This window comes from Mauremys reevesii, linkage group 5 (genome assembly GCF_016161935.1).
Source record: "Mauremys reevesii isolate NIE-2019 linkage group 5, ASM1616193v1, whole genome shotgun sequence".
Classification (NCBI taxonomy): domain Eukaryota; kingdom Metazoa; phylum Chordata; order Testudines; family Geoemydidae; genus Mauremys; species Mauremys reevesii.
This window is the reverse complement of record NC_052627.1, coordinates 118492889-118514555: the sequence shown is the minus strand read 5'-3', so window position 1 is coordinate 118514555 and position 21667 is coordinate 118492889. Positions and strand designations below refer to the sequence as shown.

Sequence of the window (21667 nt, the reverse complement as noted above, 5' to 3'; positions counted from 1 at the left end):
CCATATGTTCCTCTGTGCCTGTCGGCTTTCCCCTAGCCCTTAGTTTAAAAAATCCACTGTAATTTAATATTTAACCTTTTAAATTTTACATGCCAGCAGTCTGGTTCCATTTTGGTTTAGGTGGAGCCCATCCTTCCTGCATAGGCTCCTCCTTTCCCAAAAGGTTCCCAGTTTCTAATAAACCTAAAACCCTCCTCCCTACACAATTGTCTCATACACACATTGAGACCTTAGAGTTCTGCCTGTCTTTCTGGCCCTATGCATGGAACTGGAAGCATTCACAGAATGTTACCAGGGAGGTCGTGGACTTTAATTTCTTACCTGCCAACCAAAAGTTGACCTCCAGGACATCTTCTCTTCTTTTCCCTATATCACTGGTACCTACATGTTACCACAACCACCAGGTCCTCCGCAGCATTGCACATAAATCTGTCTAGATGTCTTGTGAGATCTGCAAACTTCACACCCAACAGGCAATTTACCATGCGGTTCTCCCAGTTATCAAAATGCCAACTGTTCATATATCTAATATTCAAATCCCCCATTAGTATTACCTTGTTCTTCCTAACTGGAGTTCCTCTCCAGAAGAAATATCTTCAGTGTGAGAGGATACCATGACATCATCTGGAAGGAGGGTCCCAACAATGGGATTGTTTCCCTCCTCTCCAGCCTGATATGTTCCTTCCCCAAGTCTTTCATCCTCCTTAACAGCACAGAGGCTGTCTGGGGATGGGACCGCTTCATTGTGTCTCTGAAATTCTCCTCTGATTACCTCTCTGTCTCCCTGAGCTTTCTAGTTCAGCTACTCTGGCCTCAAGATGCTGTACTGTGTTTCTGGGGGACATGAGCAACTTGCACCACATGCACACCTACAGCTCCTGCACATGAGGCAGATAATCATATGTGCTACATGTGGTGCAATAAACTGGACAGCCCCCACTCTGCTGCTAGACTTCTGCCTGCAATATTTTTACTCTTGCAGGGGTTGTGGTGGTGTTTTGTTTTTGTTTGGAGGTTGGTATAATTGGCCTAAGTTTGTTTGTTAGGGATGTTTGTTAGGTGTACTGGGGTTATTGTTATTTTTCACCTACAAGTTCATCCTTGCAATGAAAAACACCTATCATCTTCTCTTAGCCTCTATAGTTGCAGCTAACCTTTTTGGTGTTCTTAAATCACAGCAACATCATATTAAAGCTTTTATCATAGTTTGTATATATCTGTGGGGTAATGAGAATATTTTGTCAACATTGTTTTGTGGTATGTAGTTGGACTAGTGGTTTCTTATTTTAAATATTCATTTTTTCCTAAGTTCAGATAGAAAATATTTTTAGCTGTACTTCTTACCTTTGTTTTTCCAAAGAGAGTGAAACATTCTATTTAGAAACACTTGACTATTGTAGTAAACTTGGTTACTGTTCCATATTAGCCTTCCAGAGAATTTTTTAGGGGCAGTATCATGTTAAGAAGAATGCAGCATCCCCTAAGAAGGGGAGGCTTTATAGTAGCAGCCTCTAAGAAGACCCTTACTATGGGTTATTTGTCCCACACAAATTTGGAGGTCACTGGAGCCCCAGGGTTTCTTGCAGTTCTTTTGCTGCTGTATGTAGGGCAGGGGTGAGTCCCTGCCAGTGTCAGAAAGTTCACTGACCAAGTTTGGAGCGTATACTGCAATGCTCCGTCTGTCCAAGGATGAGAAGGTACCTCTGGGGCCGATTTATTATCTACCCCCCTCCTCAGTTGCATCCTTTCCCTCATTTTCCATATTCAGTAGGCAGTATCAATCAACTCATAGAACTTGGAACTGCACATAAGGCTTTGCTGCCTGGCGTTACTGACACTTCCTGATGAATTATGAATTCCTCTTAAAGGAGAGGAACTGTGGAGAACTGCAGCTCCCCTGATTATCGTGAAAGTGTGGGGTACTTCTGGGGCATATGTGCCCGAAGTTCTGGTTCAGAGTGCTCCTGGCCCCTTGGTGCTCTAGGCAGTAGTTGCTTCAAAGAAGTGCATTATTGCCCTTACAATAGTTAATTATCTTTGTAATCGGATAGGAAAGAATTTTGAGAGAAGGTTATTTTTCAGTGCAGTTGGTCCTAAAAGAGTGAAGAGTGTTTTGTGAAGTCTGCGCTATTGTGAACTCATGAAAAGCCTACTAAAAAGTTACTAAGGAGTGGAGAATAGAAAAAAAATAATTCTGTTGGCAGATGTCTTTGTGCTTTTTCAACAGAGCTAAACAGCAGTGATTTAAAAGACTGTATCAGTGATAATAGCCTCAGTAGCAATGCTAGTCTTCCCAGTGTACAGAGCTGTCGACGACTCCGAGAAAGAAGAGTTGCAAGCTGGGCCGTTTCATTTGAACGTCTTCTTCAGGATCCTGTTGGCGTTAGATTTTTCTCTGTAAGTAGTGAGGGGCAAGAAGGGGGCTTCCAAAACATCTACTATCTCTGCAAAGATTTTTTCCTGTAATTGTTTTCTGTTTTTCTTGGCACTGTCCTTAGATTTTAGAGTTAAGAGATCATTGTAACACAAAAGGATTGACACTTCAAGCGTATTTATTAGCAAAAACTAAACTGTCTTTTCAGCTGGACCAAGTTTAAAGAAAATCTGCGGGTTCCTACATGCTGCAGTACAATAGATGTCCAATACTCTTTTAGCTGATGGCAATGAAAATTTTACCCTTATCCTTTGTGTCTGAATATTTAGTAAGGCTTCCATATCTCCTATGTCAGTGGCATTCAACTGGATTTGCAACTGTAGGCAAGATAATATTTTTACAGTTGTAAATGTCTATCTAAATAATTTTTAAAGAATTGATAGACTATACAGCTATTTGCATGATCAAAACTTTGTTTTATCCACATGGAAGTTTTTCAATTGATGTGCAAGTCTGTCTAGTTATACTGGATAAGTGCATTTCCCAAGTGTGAATTAAACCTCACAGCACCCTTGTGAGGGAATATGTAACGTTATCCCCATTTTAAAAATAAGAAAATTGTGAGGCACTTATTTGACTTGGTCACAGTCACACACTGTCTGATGCAGAACACAGATCTGAATCAAGAAAAATGAGTTAATGTCAAAACTATTTTCACAAGCAAACTAGATAGAAATTTAAGGAGGGGGGTGTTAAATTTTGCAGAAAGTCAGGGAAAGACCCTTCCCACCCAAAACAGTCCTTTCTGTTCCTTAGGCTTTTAATTATCCTAGCAACAAGTAGGATCTCTGGAAAAGATTTGTGGAAATGATGGACATTTTTACCAGTGTTAATGGAAATTTCTTTAATACATTTTTGCAACATTTGTATAAAAATATGAGTGATCCTCTCTAATTTGCTTAACCTAAATGAAGTAATTGTACTACGAAAGTGTTTGCAAAATGACATCAGAAGATAGCCAGACAAAAAAAGCAGAATCTACAGGGTCTCTGTATAGCTGCATCAGGAAATAAAGGAGAGATCTGGATCTATGTATGGACTTAATGATTAATTCTCATGAGTAAGAGAAGTCATTGCAGAGATCTGCTGAGCCTTTAATGGCAAAATGTACACCTTCTGTCTCCCTAGCATCCCATTACAAAGTAATATGTCCTGTTGTTTTAAAATAAGAAAGTACACTGTTCTAATCCTCCAGGGCCTGAGTTTGAAGAGCATAATTTTTCACACACCTTACTTGCAGAGTCCTTGATGCATGTAGACAAGCTGCAGTTCTTCTCCAAGGAGTGTCCCTCTGGGTGCTCCACTTCCTGTTGATGCATCTCTGCATCTTTGATTGGAGAATTTCAGCAGCAGTGTTCGTCTGGGTCGTGCATGTGCTGTCCCTGTCTTGCGCCGTTGTCAGTGCCTATCTTGCGCCGCGACCTGATCTTCCCTCAGTTCCTTCTCAACCATCCTTGGCCTGAGACAGAGCTCCCAGCAGTGTGATAGCTGATATCTTTATTTACTGTGTAGAATAGTTAGAGTAGTTGTTTGTTTACTAGTTAGATTTACCTACCCTTTTTCTTCCTCCTTTATTTTTCTCAATTTTTTAAAAAATTATTTCCTACCCTTACCATAGTTTGGTTCACCAGGTTTCAAGTGCTTCCTTTCCTGCCAGGAAGGTACCACGGTATTGGATGGTTACTCGTAAAGTGTTCAATGCTTAGGTGAGACACACATCCCACAAAAGTGTTCTCACTGCAGCAACTTAATGGCTCGTGCCAAGAAGGACAGAAATCTGCATCTAAAACTTATCCTTATGGAAAAGTCTCTGCGCCTGGCATCTCATTCCGGCCAGCAGACACCCTCCTAAAAAGTAACAAGGAAAAGAACAGCATCTTCTCCCTCAAAAGAGCCACCGAAAAAGAAGTGGTTCTCCGGCTTATTCAGTATCCTTGGTACCGACCACACTGCAGCTGAGTATGTATGAGGCACCATGATCCTCCAGCACCTCCCACACCATACCTTCTGCCAAACCCAAGTGGGTAGTCTCTGAGTCAAGAGGCAAACAAAAGCTCATCTCCTCTGTTGTGGTACTGATGTAACCGCCGAAAGACGCGGACCGAGACTCTCCTTGTGGTGTATGGTGCCACCACCTGACAACACAGAGCACTTAGGCATTGGCACTGACATTCACAGCTGCAATGACGCCATTGGTATCGATCACTTCGGCGCCGAAACCATTAGCATCACACCATTTCCTGCAACATAAGGACTTATTGGTATCATCGATACCTGAATACCTGCTCTTCAGCACTGATGTATTCCCCGGTATACACGGTACCAGGCCAATCTGATTCACCGGTGGCCCTTCCATTTTCCAGTGAGGAAGAGGATAATGAGGAGGAGGATGTTTTTCTCATTGCACCACTCCTCTCCTGTCCAACCTACTCCCGCACTAGGGCCACCTGTATGGCTGAGACCTCATCCTGGTCCCAACACCCACAGTTGGCATGCCATGCCTCCACCTATTCCCCACACAGTGGCCTTATTGGGACATCAGGGCGGCATACTTGAGGCAATATCCCAAGCCCCTAAGTCTGTACAGGGAAAGGCTTAGGTCTCTCCCACCATCCTCTGTGGCTGCACTATCAGAGCCCATTGTGGAGAGCTTTGAGGAACAAGAGGAAGCCCTGGAACAGGACGCAACACCACCTGCCAATATTTCCTCTTCTTCCCCAGGAAAAGCCATAATGCCTTAGCCATGGATGATTTCAAACACTTTCAAGAACTCTTCAGGAGAGTTGCAGACTGCCTGGAGATCCCACTAGAGGAGGTCCCAGAGTCCCACATTCTGCAAACTTAATTGGCTTCAAAAATAGTGCTTCCAATAAATGATGCACTCATGGAATCAGCCAAAACCATATGACAGACTCCGGCAACAATAACATCCACCTGCAAGAGAGCTGATACAAAGTATTATGTCCCCTCAAAAGGGATAGACTTTTTATTTTCCCACACATCACTGAACTCTCTGGTTGTCAACCAGTACGATAGACAACATCAATATAGATCCATGCCAAGGAGTGGAAATGGCTAGAACTTTTTGGCCAGAAGGCCTTCTCTTCAGCAACCTTGCAATTTCGAATTGTCAGTTACTCAGCATTGATGGCAAAGAACAACCACGTAAACTACTCCAAACTTGCAGAATTTATTGATGATATTCCAGAAGAGAAAAGGGACGAATTCAAATCCATCTTAACTGAGGGTCAGCTTCTGGCCAGAACTGCCCTACAAGCATCCCTAGATGTGGCAGCCCTGGCAGCATGATCACAGCCACTGTCATTGTTATGCGCCAATTGTCGTGGCTTCAACTGTCCGGTTTCCCCAGGGAAGTATAGTCTGCACTGATGGCTGAAACTGCCTCAAAGACAGACAAAGGCCTCCACACCCTGAAGGATTCTTGGGCTTCTCTCCGCACCTTGGGGATATACATACCTGCAATCAAAAGAGAACAGGGTACATATTCTCTCTACCAGCACACAGGATCGCCCCATACGCTCAACAGAGACACTAAGAGACACAGCGACAGGCAGAGACCTTTGAGGCATTGACCACCTCTGCCTCAATCATCTATATCTCAGCCATCCTCTGCTAAACAACAATTCTGAGGATTTGGTTGAGGGTCTGAGCAACCTCCCCCATCCACCATGCCATCGTCCATCCCCCGTTTTGGCTACTATTTGACTCCTTTCTATTCAGCGTTGATTTCCATCACCACAGACAAATGGGTCCTTGAAATAATCCATACAGGCTATGCAATACCATTCATCTCCATCCCCCCTATGCACTCTCTCTCCCCATCCTTCTTCATGGACCTTCTCACAAACAACTTCTATTGCAGGAAGTAAACCATATGTTACTTCTGGGTGCAGTATAACCAGTGCCAGTTCAACACAGAGGGCTTTTATTCCCATTACTTCTTAACCTAGAAAATGAATGGAGGATGGAGGCCTATTCTAGACCTCAGAAATATCAACAGATTCATAAGGATCCAACGGTTCCTTATGGTCACACTAGCAACAACAATACCAGCACTGGAACAGGGGCCACACTTTTCAAAGAACCTCAGTTACTGCACAGGGTGAGTAACCTTCTCTTCATACACAAACTCTGTGTTATATGTTTGATATTTGGAAATAAAAAGAAAAAATAAGCACAAACTAAACTTCTTTCCATCCTAAATAGAGTAATGTTTTAATGAACACACTGACAAAGAACCCATCCAGAGGGAGAGGAGTTAAAGTAAAAAATTTTTTTAAATATATAAAAAAGTGCTTTGTCTTGAGTTGGATGTTCGTTTCTTGCCATTGCTTCTATTTTGCTCAGCCTAGCAGCCTAAAGTTCTCAGCATTAGTGAATAAAGAGTGACTTTCTTTTTAGTTTTAAATGACTCTTAAGTATTTCTGAGTTCAGTATTAGTCTTACTGAAAAATTATGCAGGATGGGAACCATTGAGTAGATTGTAAACCAGTTGCTGATGTGCTTTAATATTGGTTTAAAAGTCAAAAAGAAATGTTTATATTTAAGAATTAAATTCTTTAAATATTAATTCTTTTATGATAAAGAATTATTATTAAATCAGGTTGGAAATTGGTTTCACAGGTCTTCTACTGGGCATTCACACTGCTAATGTCATAAATTACCTCTCTTTTCAGCAAAGTGGCAGCTTCAAGTGCTATATTCAGAAAGGTTTTATTCTAATTAAAAATTTAAAAAAAATATAATAAGGCTGATACCAATTTAAGCAACTAGCAAAGGATGTAAGTGAGGACCACTTACATGATTAAAATTTGCGCTCTAGGGAAACATTTTCACTGTCTCCATTGTACCCTGTTAGAATGTCAGTTAAAGATAAGCAACTTCCCTATAGTGTAACTATTTTAGTATAACTAAAAATTATTTAAATCCTTATTAAAATCTTGTTCATTAGTCTGTGAACCAGTCTTACAATGCAAAGTTCTAAAGAGTCTTTGTACATTGAAATATGTTGATTGTAACTTGATTCAGTATTGCAAATTGAACAAGTTCTAAATAAATGGAAAGGGTCAGTGTTTGGCAAATCTGATCCTAAATTTAGGAATTATGTTTTTAAAAAGCCTGATTCTGAGACCAATAATAACATTTTAATTACTTAAAAAAAATCCCAACATTATGCAAACTCCGACCTCTCCTCCCCTCTTCTCCCCCCGTAAATATGTTGTTTTAAGCAACTTGTCTTTATTTTGTGACATTTTTATATGCTTATTTTTTTCTCCTAGGAATTTCTACGGAAAGAATTTAGTGAAGAAAACATTTTATTCTGGCAGGCCTGTGAATATTTTAACCATGTACCTGCACATGACAAAAAAGAGGTAAAATAATGCTATATATTCTGGTATAAAGTTGCTAGCTGAAAGCTGATCTCCAAGGCAATTGAGATAATTTGGATTGTTCTTGGTCTTCGTCTTGTGGTTCTATCTGACCTGGGTTGGGGACACAGTCATTTTGTTTCAGGGGTCTCTCCTGGGGATCTCAGTTCCATAAGAGTATCTCCCAGAATCCAATTGTAGTTCTATTTAGGGTCTGTGAAAGACCTTTCTATGCCATTTAGTCCTTATTTGAGTCCTTATTTAATCCTTATTTTGTGGGACACCCTACTTTTGTAGAATCATAGAAATGTAGGACTGGAAGGAACCTCAAGAGGTTATTTAGTCCAGTCTCCTGTGCTGAGGCAGGACTAAGTAAACCTAGATAATCCTTGACAGATATTTGTCTAACCCAGGGGTGGGCAAACTTTTTGGGCCAAGGGCCACATCGGGGTTGCGAAACGGAATGGAGGGCCAGGTAAGTACAGCTGTGCCTCCCCAAACAGCCTGGCCCCCACCCCCTGACTGCCCCCCTCAGAGCCCCCAACCCATCCAACCCCCACGGCTCCTTGTCCCCTGACCGCCCCCTCCTGGGACTGCCCCTCCCCGGGACCTCCCCCGCTCCCTGTCCCCTGACTGCCCTGATTCCTATCCACACCCCTGCCAGGCCTCACGGGACTCCCACGCCTATCCAACCCCCTGCTTCCTGTCCCCTGACTGCCCAACCCCTATCCATACCCCCGCCCCCTGATAGGACCCCTGGGACTCCCACGCCTATCCAGCCCCCCTGTTCCTCATCCCCTGATCCCCCCCCTCCAGAATCTTCCCCTTCTCCCTGTCCCCTGACTGCCCCCCAGAACCCTCTTCCACTTATCCAAGCAGGAGCGGTGGGCCAGAGTGCATGGCAGCATGGCTGTGGGGGAGAGGAGACAGCAAGGGAGGGGCTGGGGGTTAGCCTCCCCGGCTGGGAGCTCAGGGGCCGGGCAGGATGGTCCTGCAGGCTGGATGTGGCCTGCGGGCCATGGTTTGCCCATCTCTGGTTTAACCTGTTCTTAAAAGCCTCCAATGAAGAGGATTCCATAATCTGCCTTGAAAGCCTATTTTAGTGCATAAGTATACTTACAGCTAGAAAGTTTTTGTAACATCTAACCTAAATCTCCCTTTCCATTGATGAAGCTGATTACTTCTTGTCCTACCTTCAGTAGACATGGGCAACAGTTGAGTTTATAACTGCCCTTTAACATATTTGAAGACTGTTATCATTTCTCCCCTCGGTCTTCCTTTATAAAAACCAAACATACCAAGTTTTTTTTAACCTTTCCTCATGGGTAAGATTTATTAAGCCTTTTTTCATTTTGGTTGCTCTCCTCTGGACTCTCTCCAGTTTGTCAACATCTTTCTTAAACTGTGTCACCCAAAACTGGACACAGTAATGTGGCTGAGGCCTCACCAGTGCAGAGTAGAGCAGACTGTTACCTCCCATGTTTTACATGTGATACTTCCATTAAAATTCCCTAGAATATTAGCTTTTTTTCACAACTGCATTACATTGTTGACTCATATTCAATTTGTGACTACTCACTCTAACCCCTAGATACTTTTTGGCAGTACTACCACCTAGCCAGTTATTCACCATTTTGTAGTTGTGCATTTGATTTTTTTCCATCTTAAGTGCAGTACTTTGAACTTGTCTTTATTGAATTTCATCTTGTTGATTTCAGACTGATCCCTCAATTTATCAAGATCATTTTGAATTCTAAGCCTATCCTCCCAAGGGTTTTCAATCCCTCCCAGCTTGGTATCATCAGCAAATTGTAAAGCATACTCACCATGTCATTAATGAAAATATTTAATAGTACCAGACGTAGGACAGTCCCCTCCATGACCCTACTAGTTCCCCCCAGCAAACCACTGATAACTATGCTGTATCTTTAAATCAGTGTTACACTCACCTTATAGTAATTTAATCTATACCACATTTCTTTTGTTGGTTTATGAGAGTATCATGTGGGATTGTGTCAAAAGCCTTTCACTAGAACTTCCTTTTTTTTCCTGAAACCACCTCAGGGCACTGAACCCGATTTGGTTTAATTTCCTTTCATTGTATTCAGAATTTAGTTGTTTATAAAATAAGCAACTAAAAAATAGAAAGATCAAGATTTTTTTTACTGCAGATATTCAAGTATATGGTTAAATTTTACTGCCTTCTCTAATTTAAGTCTTAGTGCTTTTTTTAAAAAATCATTAAGTCACAAGCTTTTATTGTACTTTTGAAGCAACATTTGACAGGCTTGACATTTATTATTATTGCACTTTGAATATTTTAAATTTTATTGTAAATTCTCTTGATCAGAACATTTAATTACTTAGCAACTGCCCTGACACAAAAATATTTGTAATGTTAAAGGGAATAAAAATTTTGGCAACCTAAAAATTTACAAAAAGAGATGTTTACTAAAATTGCAATAAACAGTAGCTTCTAGATTTTTAAATCTCAACAAAGGAAAACAAAAGGAGTAATGTAGATGGGCAAAAGACATCAATGTTTTTGAAAAATTGAAAAACTAAGCTGCTTCCTTTTCTCTAGAGACCAAATTAAGGTTCCCCATATACTGAGATATATAATTGCTTCTGTTTTTCATTTGGGAATAAGAGTGTACAGAAATAGCATGTTTAACATATACTTGGATTGTTACAAACACATCAGAAGCAGGAACCATACTAGTGAGTGGGACCACTAACTGATGGAGTTGCTAAAGGAGCACTCAAGGAAGACAGTGCCATTGTGGAGAAGCTAAATGAATTCTTTGCATTGGTCTGCACTGCAGATAATGTAAGGGAGATTCCCACACTTGAGCCATTCTTTTTAGGTGACAGATCTGAGGAACTGTCACAGATTGAGGTGTCACTGGAGGAGGTTTTGGGACAAATGGATAAATTAAACCGTAATAAGTCAGCAGGACCAGATGGTTAATACCCAATAGTTCTGAAGCAACTCAACTATGAAATTGCAAAACTACTAACAGTGGTATGTAACCTATCACTTAAATCAGCCTCTGTACTAGATAACTGGCGGATAGCTAATGTGACACCAATTTTTAGAAAAGGCTCCAGAGGCCATCCTGGCAATTACAGGCAGATAAGCCTAACTTCAGTACCAGACACAGTGGCTGAAACTATAGTAAAGAACAGAATTATCAGACACCTAGATGGACACAATATATTGGAGAAGAGTCAACACAGCTTTAGTAAATGGAAATCATGCCTCACCAATCCAGTGGATCTTTTGAGGTGATCAGCAAATGTGGTCAAGGGTGATCCAGTGGATATAGTGTACTTGGACTTTCAGAAAGCCTTTGACAAGGTCCCTCACCAAAGGCTCTTAAGCAAAGTAGACAGTCGTGGGATAAGAGGGAAGGTCCTCTCATGGATCAATAACTGGTTAAAAGGTAGGAATAAATGGTCAGTTTTCAGAATAGAGGTAAATAGCGGGGTCCCCCAAGGATCTGTACTGGAATCTGTGGTCTTCAACACATTCATAAATCATCTGGAAAAGGCGATGAACAGTGAGATGGCAAAGTTTGGAAATGATACCTAATTACTCAAGATGGTTAGATCCAAAGCTAAGTGTAAAGAGTTACAAAGGGCTTTCACAAAACTGGGTGACTGGGCAACAAAATGGCAGATGAAATTCAATGTTGATATATGCAAGATAATGTACATTGTAAAATATCCCAACTCTATATACAAAATGATGCGGTCTAAATTATCACTCAAAAAAGAGATCTTGGAGGCATCATGGCTAGTTCTCTGAAAATATCTGCTTAATGTGCAGTGGCAGTCCTAAAAGCTAACAGACTGTTAGGAACCAATAGAAAAAGAATTGATAATAAAACAGAAAAGATCATAATGCCTCTATAAAAGTCCATGGTACACCCAAACCTTGAATATTGCATCCAGTTATAGTTGCCCCATCTCAAAATAGATATATTAGAATTGGAAAAGGTAGAGAAAATGGTAACAAAAACGATTAAGGGTATGGAACTGTTTCCATATGAGGAGAAATTAAAGACTGGGACTATTCTGCTTAGAAAAGAGACGACTAAGGAAGAATATGATAGAAGACTATAAAATCATGAATAGTGTGGAGAAAGTAAATAGAGGAACATTATTTACCCCTTCACATAACACAAGCAGTAGGGATTACACAATAAATTTAATAGGCAGCAGTTTAAAGCAAAGAAGGACGTAGTTCTTCACAGAACACACAGAACACACAGTCATTTATGTTCCACACTGTGGAACTTATGACTAGGGAATGTAGTGAAGGCCAAAAGTATAAGTGGGTTCAAAAAAGAATTAGATAAGTTCATGGAGGATAAGTGCAGCAATGGCTACTAGCCAAGATGGGCAGGGATGGAACCCCATGCTCTGGATGTCCCTAAACATCTGACCGCAAGAAGCTGGGACTGGGTTACAGGGCGTGAATCACTTGAATAAGTGTCCTGTTCTGTTTGATCCCTCTGAATCATCTGGCATCTGCTGCTGTCAGAAGACAGGTACTGAGCTAGATGGACCATTGGTCTGACCAACATGGTCATTATTATGTTCTTATGTCTTGTTTTGTAAAAATACATTAATGCTGATAAAAATTCTGTTTTGTAGCTTTCTTACAGAGCTCGGGAGATCTTCAGCAAGTTTTTGTGTAGCAAAGCTACAACCCCAGTTAATATTGATAGCCAGGCACAGTTGGCAGATGATATTCTCAGTGCTCCACATCCAGATATGTTCAAAGAACAGCAGCTTCAGGTAGCTACTAAATATTTAACTGCTTTTTATTAACATATGGAATTTACTTTTTCCTTTAATGTGTTATATATTTGTTTATGTATTTTTAAATATATAAACATTTTCACTTGCTGCACTTTTTGTCACATATAGGAAGAAAATAGATGATAGCTTGTTTTTATATTTGCTATATAATCTAGTAATTGTACCTTGGAATTCCGACACAGGAGTTTGCATGGTGGAATTTGCATAAGGGTGTGTGTGTGTGTGTGCACGTGCGTGCACATTTGTTGTATGAGACTACTAACTGTTAACACATCAAACAATCTGAAATTTTTAATTCAATTGAAATGTTACTTTAGCAATAAGGGATCATTTAAATAACGCTACTTGGATACATTTCTGCCATTTTCAACACAAATGGTTCATGAAAGTGACTTTTGGGGACTTTTGCTCTTTCTTTGATGAAATGGTCAAATAAGGGGCCTGTTAAGCTCTTTGTCTCTGAAAAATCTCTAAAGGTTGATGCAATTTAAGTATTATAACCTTTTAGAATTCAGAACAAAACAGTTATTGAACAATTGGGAATATTTTCTACAGAGTTTGCTTGTCTAATTTTCTTACTCTTCTGATGTGTTGCATTTGTGCTGCTACATGCCTATTATAACAATGGGTAGGCCCTAGAAACAATTTTAAAACAGGAATTCTCAGGAACCTAGGCTATGACTTCACCAGCTAAAATTAAGCTAAAGGTGTTTCCCTGCATCTTAGTCCTAGCTCAGACAAAGCCTTACTTTGTATTCTTTCAGGGAATGTGGATTGTCAGGTACTGTATCTTCCTCTAACTGGGAAGTGCCTAGCACATGTTGGGCACAACCACATTATAAATTACTAGCAACCTGTCAAATATGGAATTGAGACCTTTTAAAATTCGATTTTTGCTGTAACTTGTTGTATATTCACAAAGGAATATACACCTTTGGCATAGTAATAGATTATCCTGTCTTAAATGGAAACTATTTTCTGCAAAGGCTTTTTATTCCATACTTAAACTGGCCCATCCAAGTTTGAAATAGTAAACATTTGTTATTGTGGTTTATTTTTTTTTTTTTTCATGAACCAAATACTGGAGTTGAACACAAATGGAGGAGATCTTCTAGTGCATTGTTTCCTCAACCTTTTTGTGCTGGCGACCCCGTTTGGAATAAATAAATAAATGAAATAAAGTGTGACCTCCCTACTAGAAAATCTTGTGACCCCCTACCTTAGGCTGCGGGCTTTGGGCTTCAGCTGCCCCGTGGGGCTTCAGCCATCCTGTGCAGCTCAGGGCTGAAACATGTATATTAGCTTCCCGGGGTCCTCTGTGATGCAGGGCCCCAGGCAATTTCCCTGCTTCTGACCCCCTAATGCTGGCCCTGGTTGCGACCCACACCCGACCCCAAACCTATTCCGTGACCCTCAGGTTCAGAAACACTACTTTACTGGGTCATACTGTAATCCATTCCCTTGTAATGTATATTCTTCACATTGCAGAGGATTGATTATATGACAAACTCCTTTCTAATCCAAATGATCCTATGATTCCTGCTGCTCCAGAACAGAATCCAGGACAGGAGAAGATGTTTGATGAAGCAACCTTTCCTAACTGAGATAAAGATAGTCTTAAAATAGCTAGTTAGGTCTCTGCTTTTGTGTTTTAGTAGCCTAAGAACAGATATTTCAGGGTCCAAAGACAACATGGTCCATTTGAAGATATACTGTAATACACAGATTTCTAGCATAAAAATGACCTGAATTAAAAGGATATTGGTAGCCTATAGCCACTTCTAAGAATATAAATAATTACTCTGTATTCTGCTTCCTCTGGGGTTACAGAGTTTGTCATCTTAGCATTTTGCATATTTTTTTCCAAAAGGGTTTTGTTTCTGACTGCCAGAATCTCCCTTCCTCGATTACTGATTGTCACTGTGCCTCCGTGGGTCACAACTGAGAATACCAAATTCAGGACAAGCTGCTGGGAAAAAGGGCAGGCATACCTCAAAACCGGTGGTTATTCTTCCATGAGCTATACCAGTCCAGCAACAAAAGTAAACTTCTGTCTCACCACACTGGCTAACAAGAAGTCAGAAATGCAGCCTCCTTTGGTATTCCAGTCCTGGATTCGACACTAGACTTAATGATGAGTGGTTATTTAAAACCAATTTAATCAAACAAAATGGTTCTTCCGATCCCAAAGGACCAGTCACATACCCAGGTCAATATATAACTCAGATCTTACCAATAATCACGGTGTTGCCAGTCCTTTAGTATCTAATATCTAAAGATGTATTTATAAAAAAGAAAGAAAGATGAGAGTTAAAATTGGCTAAAATAATCAAATATATACAATAATTGCAAAGTTCTTGGATCAGGCTTGTAGCAGTGATGGAATAAACTTTTGGCTTGTTAAGTCTCTGGTTGGTTCCAAATCAATGGAAAGTCCTCAGTCCTTTGGTTAGAATGCTCCTATTAGTATAAGTCCCTTGTCCAGAGGTTTGAGCAGGAAAGAGGCAAAATGGAGCTATTTCCAGGGCCTTTTATAGCTTCTGCCAAGTGAAGGGAAACCCATTGTTCTAGCTTGTGGAAAATTACAGGTAACAAGATGAGGTCTGGAGCCACATGGGCAAGTCAAATGTCCATGCATGCTTTGCTTAATCATAGCAGAGGCCATTACCCATACTCTAATTAGAATGTCCTCAGGAAAGTCCATTAAACGTAGATAGGTGTCTTCCATGGTCCATTGTGAGTTAAGAGTTCTTTGATGGGCCATTCAACTTGAATAGTTCCTTCACAAGGTGCTGGCTAAATGTCTTGTTGGTGTTACCACAGGAGCAAACATTTGCAATACAGGTACATAGTTAATATTCATAACTTCAGATACATACATGATACATGCATACAAAATGATACATGCATACAAATAGCATAATCACATTCAGCAAATCAAAACGTTTCTATTAACAGCTTAATTGACACATTTTGTATAAGATTTGTTGCAATTATATAACAGTGGTAGCAACAATGATCTACCTGGCCATGTTTTAATCATATAACGTCACACTGTTAAACCTCTCGGCCAGTGCACATAGCAAGAGCTTCTCTGCAGGAAAAGCAGTCCTACAAGGAGCAGAGAGGTCTACTTAAGTTGTTAAAAAAAAAAACACCTACATTTCTCTTATTCCTCTTTACATAAAAGTGATAACATCAACTTTGCTTTGCACATATGAACAAAATAGGCTACAATTCAACCAAAGATGTTACATTTCCTTTTTCTGAAATATACCTCTGGAAGATACTTAAAGGCCTTGAAAATGCTATATCTGGACATGCAAGTAATTTCTTAGGTGTTACTACATTCCTGACACATGGGGAACAAAATCTGCTCTACTGTTTTACTCCTCATCCTCAGGATTAAAACTCATTAATGACTGCAGCTTTTTGAGTGCCATTTTCTCTAGGCGCTGTACAACAGAGACTCTGAATTCTTGTATTGATGGGGCTAATAATGAGAATTCACTTTGCTCTGAGTAGTCTAGTTATATCTGAGTAGTCTAGTTATAGGCTTTCTGGAGGAATGGCTTCTAAAGCATACTGTTGGAGTATAATGAGAGTAATGTTAAATTCAGACAAGCTGGGGATGGAGCACATGTTAGGGAAATAATAATGCAGGGCAAATGGTAATCAACTGAAGATAAAGTAGCTTAAACTCAAAGCACTGCATTAAGACTACAGTGACTGTGCAGTAAAGTGAAGGGGTTGGCATGTTTTGAGCACGCTCTCTCTCTCTGTGTTATCACTGTGGCAAGGCTGCTTGTATGCCTGCTGAGAGATTAAAGGAAAGTTGTTACAGAATATAATGCAGGATTTAGCAGGGCATGGATAACAATTTCCCCTTCTTCTTCGAGTCGTTGTTCATGTCAATTCCAATCAGGTGTGCACGCGCGTGCATGGCAGCCAGAAAACTTTCCCCCTAGCAGCATCCGTTCGGTCAGCCTGGGCGCCCCCTGGAGTTGTGCCTTCATGGTGCTCAATATAGAGCCCTGCCGACCCGCCACCCCTCATTTCCTTCTTACTGCCGGTGATGGCTAGCTGGAACAACCAGTTGCTCTTGCTTTGCAAGCGCGTTTGGGCAGTGTCCACTCTTAGTGTTTATAGTTAGTTCTCAGTAGTTTACTAGTGTTAATTTAGGGTATTAGTAGTTAGGACATACATTTCCTTTTGGGGGTCTACCGCCATACCAACACTTCCCTGGCACCGGAGCATGCCCCGGTTCCCAGGGTTCAAACTCTCTGAAGACTCTGGAAAATGTATGCATAAGAGCAACCCACACTCTTCCTGTCTGTGGTGTCTCTGGGAGAGCCACCTGAAGGAGAGGTGCAGAATTTGCAAAGGATTTTGCCTTAAGACCTAAAAAGACCAGAAGCAAAGGCTCAAGATCCTTCTTGTGGAGGCTGCATTCCAGACACAGTCTGACCCGGGGTCAGCAGAACCCATGCCCAGCACTTCCTCATTGCAGTGCGCCAGCACTGATGATGCATGAGCCTTTTCCAAGAAAGGACCCCAAGGAATCGTGGCACCGCCACAGCTCTGCCTATAGACAAACTTCTGTGAGGCACCGGTCTTGGTCCCTGGTGCCTCAGAAAAAGAAAAGGCCAGAAAGGGGTTGTTTTCCCCCTTCCAAGCCCAAGGAGCGTGCAGCAGGGAGACTCGAACAGGGCCACGTCACCTTGGCCCCTTTGCCTCTCAGTGTCTTGTTGACTCCTGCCACCTCAGGGGTCCAGTTGAGTCAGAACCCTCACCGCTCTCCGGATTGACGTGGCGGAGAACTCCAGCTTCCCTCTACGTTGGAGGCATTCAGGACCTCGGGACCTTATGCCTCACGGACCTCATGGCACTGTCCTCCCCATAGAGGAGGGACAAATCACTGGTGACAGCCTGGCCTCTGATCCCATCAAGGGGCAAGCCAGCGATGATGGCACGCCAATCTCCATCTCCAGCATACCTTTCCCTGGCATGGTCCATCCACGTGGGGGAACCGCACTGGTCCCCCCCATTCCCAGCACCCCTTGCTGGCACCATGGAGCACCGCTCCTCTGTGGTCCTCCTTCTCGGAGACCTCAGAGTCGGAGGCAGAATCCTACCGCTCTGATAGGACCAGGAACAGATGGTCCTGGCATGACTGCCAGCCCTATCCGGCACCGTGGCCACCCCAGTGGAACCCCCCAACTTGGTGGCCCTTCTTGATGACCTGGGCATATCATCAAGGCCAGGGACAGAACCAGGGGTTGAGGTCCAGATCTGCATCAGTAACGTCGGCTTCCTTCGTTCCTCTGCAGGCATCGGTGGCACCAACACCCCTCTCTTCGCCTGCGGCGCTGACGCCGCTGGCATCAGTGACCTCAACACCACTGGCATTGGTGACCTTGGCACTGTCATTGCCCCTGTTGTCAATCTCAGTTCCGGCAACCCTGGCACTGCATGCTGCTGACATGATGGCGCAGCAATACCAGGTGCCACGTGACCCCCCAGGCACTGAGGGGAATGAGCAGGGCCCGTTTCCTCCTCATGCTCCCCAGATGAGACCATGGCAGGGACATTGACAGCCCCAGCATTGGAAGACAACAGGGCCCTAAAGCAGCTGCTGCAATGGGTGGCCCAGAACCTGGAGATCCAGGCAGAGAAGGAGAGGACACTGACCCCATGGTAGACATCCTCGCCCTCTCCGGGTCCACCTGCATTGCCCTGCCATTATTTAAGACCATCGCTGACACCACAAAGACCTTGTGGCAGACTCCAGCCTCTTTTCCCCCTACGGCCAAGAGAAATGAAAGGCAGTACTTTGTTTCCTCAAAAAGATATGAACAGTTATATACCCACCCACTCCCTGATTCCCTGGTGGTTGATGCAGCTAATCAGCATGAGCGCCAGGACTACCAGGGGCCCTCCTCTAAAAATAGGGATGCTAAAAAATTAGACCTATTTGGGAGGAAGGTCTACTCCACTGGGGGGGTTGCAGCTCTGCATATCGAACCAGCAGGCCATTGTGAGCAGATACTCGTATAACACCTGCACCGCGATGGTCAAATTTGCAGAGCTGCTGCCGCAGGACTCCCATGCACTGGTGGAGGAAGGGAAACTAATTGCACGAGCTTCCCTACAGGCGGTGTTGGATGGGGCAAATGATGCCTCCTGCGCAATGGCCACAGGGGTGGCAATGAGGAGTTGTTCCTGGTTGCAGGTCTTGGGTCTTCCCTACAAGGTCCAACAGACCATTGAGGACCTCCCCTTTGAGGGTTCAGCCCTCTTTTCCAAGAAAACAGATAATAGACTCCACAGTTTAAAGGACTTTTGAGGGTGTGGTTGAGGATGGTGCCCCAGGACAAAAACTGGATCTACCCCACCATACCTTTTCGTCCCGACTATCCCCTTTCTGCCATGCATGGTCCCGTATCAGTTCAGACCGCTGGGTGCTCCACATGATAGAGAGGGGATATTCCATCCAATTATGTGCCCTCCCACCCTTACACCACCTTTCCCCGTCCCTCTTCAGGAACCCTTCTCATGAGCACCTCCTTATACAGGAGCTGCACTCGCTCCTTTTGCTAGGTGCAGTGGAAGAGGTTCCTCAGGAGCAGAAGGGCAAGGGTTTCTATTCCTGATACTTCCTAATATCAAATGCCAAAGGTGGGCTTGGGCTCATCCTAGACCTCTGAGAACTCAACAAGTTCATGAAGAAGCTCAACTTCTGCATGGTCTCTTGGGCCTCAATCATCCATCCCTTCATTGGATCCAGGAGACTGGTATGCCGCCCTCGACTTGAAGGACACGTACTTTCACAAAGCAATAATTCTGTCCCACAGAAAATACCTTAGGTTTGTGGTAAACACCACCCATTTGACCTATCAGCAGCACCTCGAGTGTTCACTAAGTGCGTGGCAGTGATGGCTGCGTTCCTGCACAGGTGGCAGGTACCGGTGTTCTCATACCTCAATGACTGGCTCATCAAGGGCCACTCCAGATCTCAAGTGGAGGCACAAGTCAACTTCATAAGAATGATGTTCGACAAACTGGGCCTCCCTCTGAATGAGGGGAAATCAGTGCTGTCCCCGGTTCAGAGGATAGAGTTTATAGGGGCAGTATTGGATTCAACACAGGCCAAGGCATGCCTCCCAGAAGCAAGGTTTTGGTCCCTGGGCGACATCATGCAAAGTCTCAGGCAGTTCCCCACCACCACAGCAAGGAATTGTCTGAAACTCCTGGGATACATGGTGGCTTGTACCTATGAAGTACAGCATGCGAGACTCAGACTTCGACCTCCTCAGTCATGGCTAGCATTAGTGTACCAGCCAGTCTGGGACAGCTTGGATAAGATCATAACCCTGCCTCGCCCGGTACTCTACTCCCTCCTGTGGTGGCTTGACCCACAGGTAGTATGTGCAGGGATCCCCTTCATCAGCCCTCAGCCATCTCTCTCGCTAGTGACGGATCTGTCAGCCTTGGGCTGGGGAGCACATTTGGGAGACCTCAGGATACAAGGCCTCTGGTCTCAGGTGGAACTTGCTCTCCATATCAATGTCAGAATGCTGAGACTGCTGTGCCTGGCATGCCAGACTTTGAGCCCGCTTGACAGGGAGATGTGTATTAGTTATGACAGACAACATCACAGCAATGTTTTATATCAACAAACGGGGGTGGGGTGCATGTTCCTCTCCCCTCATGCTGTGGGACTTCTGTGTAGAGCACTCGATACATATGCAAGCATCGTACCTCTCTGGAGTACAGAACATTCCACGGGGGAGGGATAGCTCAGTGGTTTGAGCATTGGCCTGCTAAACCCAGGGTTGTGAGTTCAATCCTTGAGGGGGTCACTTAGGGATCTGGGGCAAAAATCAGTCCTGCTAGTGAAGGCAGGGGGCTGGACTCAATGACCTTTCAAGGTCCCTTCCAGTTCTAGGGATTGGTATATCTCCAATTTTTATTATTTATTATGTAAATCACCAATTCGATTCATGATTTAAATCAGTAAAAAGGAAGCCTTGATTTAAATAATTGATTTTAAGAATGTTGTGCATTTGTACTTTTTAGTTATTTTCCTAAAGAAACAGCAAAGAATCCTGTGGCACCTTATAGACTAACAGACGTTTTGCAGCATGAGCTTTCGTGGGTGAATACCCACTTCTTCGGATGCAAGCCGAAAGGTTCACAACATTATCATAGAATCATAGAACTTAAGATCAGAAGGGACCATTATGATCATCTAGTCTGACCTCCCGCAAGATGCAGGCCACAAAAGCTGACCCACCCACTCCTGAAATAATTCTCTCCCTTGACTCAGCTGTTGAAGTCCCCAAATCCTGATTTAAAGACTTCAAGTAGCAGATAATCCTCCAGCAAGCGACCCCTGCCCCATGCTTCAGAGGAAGGCGAAAAACCTCCAGGGCCACTGCCAATCTACCCTGGAGGAAAATTCCTTCCCGACCCCAAATATGGCGATCAGCTGAACCCCGAGCATGGGGGCAAGACTCTCCAGCCAGACACTCAGGAAAAAGACTTTCAATATCCCAACATTGACCCTCAGTACTAATTACCAGTGGTCGCACGTTATTGACCTATTGACTAAATCACATTATCCTATCAAACCATTCCCTCCATAAACTTATCAAGCTTAATCTTAAAGCCAGAGAGGTCCTTCGCCCCCACTGTTTCCCTCGGTAGGCTGTTCCAGAATTTCACTCCCCTGATGGTTATAAACCTTCGTCTAATTTCAAGCCTAAACTTCCAGACTGCAAATATATATCCATTTGTTCTCGTGTCCACATAAGAACTGAGCTGAAATAATAACTCTCACTCCCTGGTATTTATCCCTCTGATATATTTAAAGAGAGCAATCATATCTCCTCTCAACCTTCTTTTGGTTAAGGAAAACAAACCGAGCTCCTCAAGTCTCCTTTCATACGACAGGCTTTCCATTCCTCGGATCATTCTAGTGGCCCTTCTTTGTACCCGTTCCAGTTTGAAT

At 43.0% G+C, this 21667-nt stretch overlaps 1 protein-coding gene across 4 annotated transcripts in view; it reads left to right on the top strand.

Moving 5' to 3' along the window:
- Positions 1–21667, top strand: part of RGS12 (regulator of G protein signaling 12) — a 152206-nt gene that overhangs the window by 85101 nt on the left and 45438 nt on the right. For all 4 annotated transcript variants that reach the window (XM_039540913.1, XM_039540915.1, XM_039540911.1 and 1 more), the window contains 3 exons: positions 2228–2397; positions 7735–7827; positions 12487–12630. In XM_039540913.1, coding sequence (XP_039396847.1) covers positions 2228–2397; positions 7735–7827; positions 12487–12630 — 407 coding nt within the window. The remainder of the gene's footprint in view (positions 1–2227; positions 2398–7734; positions 7828–12486; positions 12631–21667) is intronic.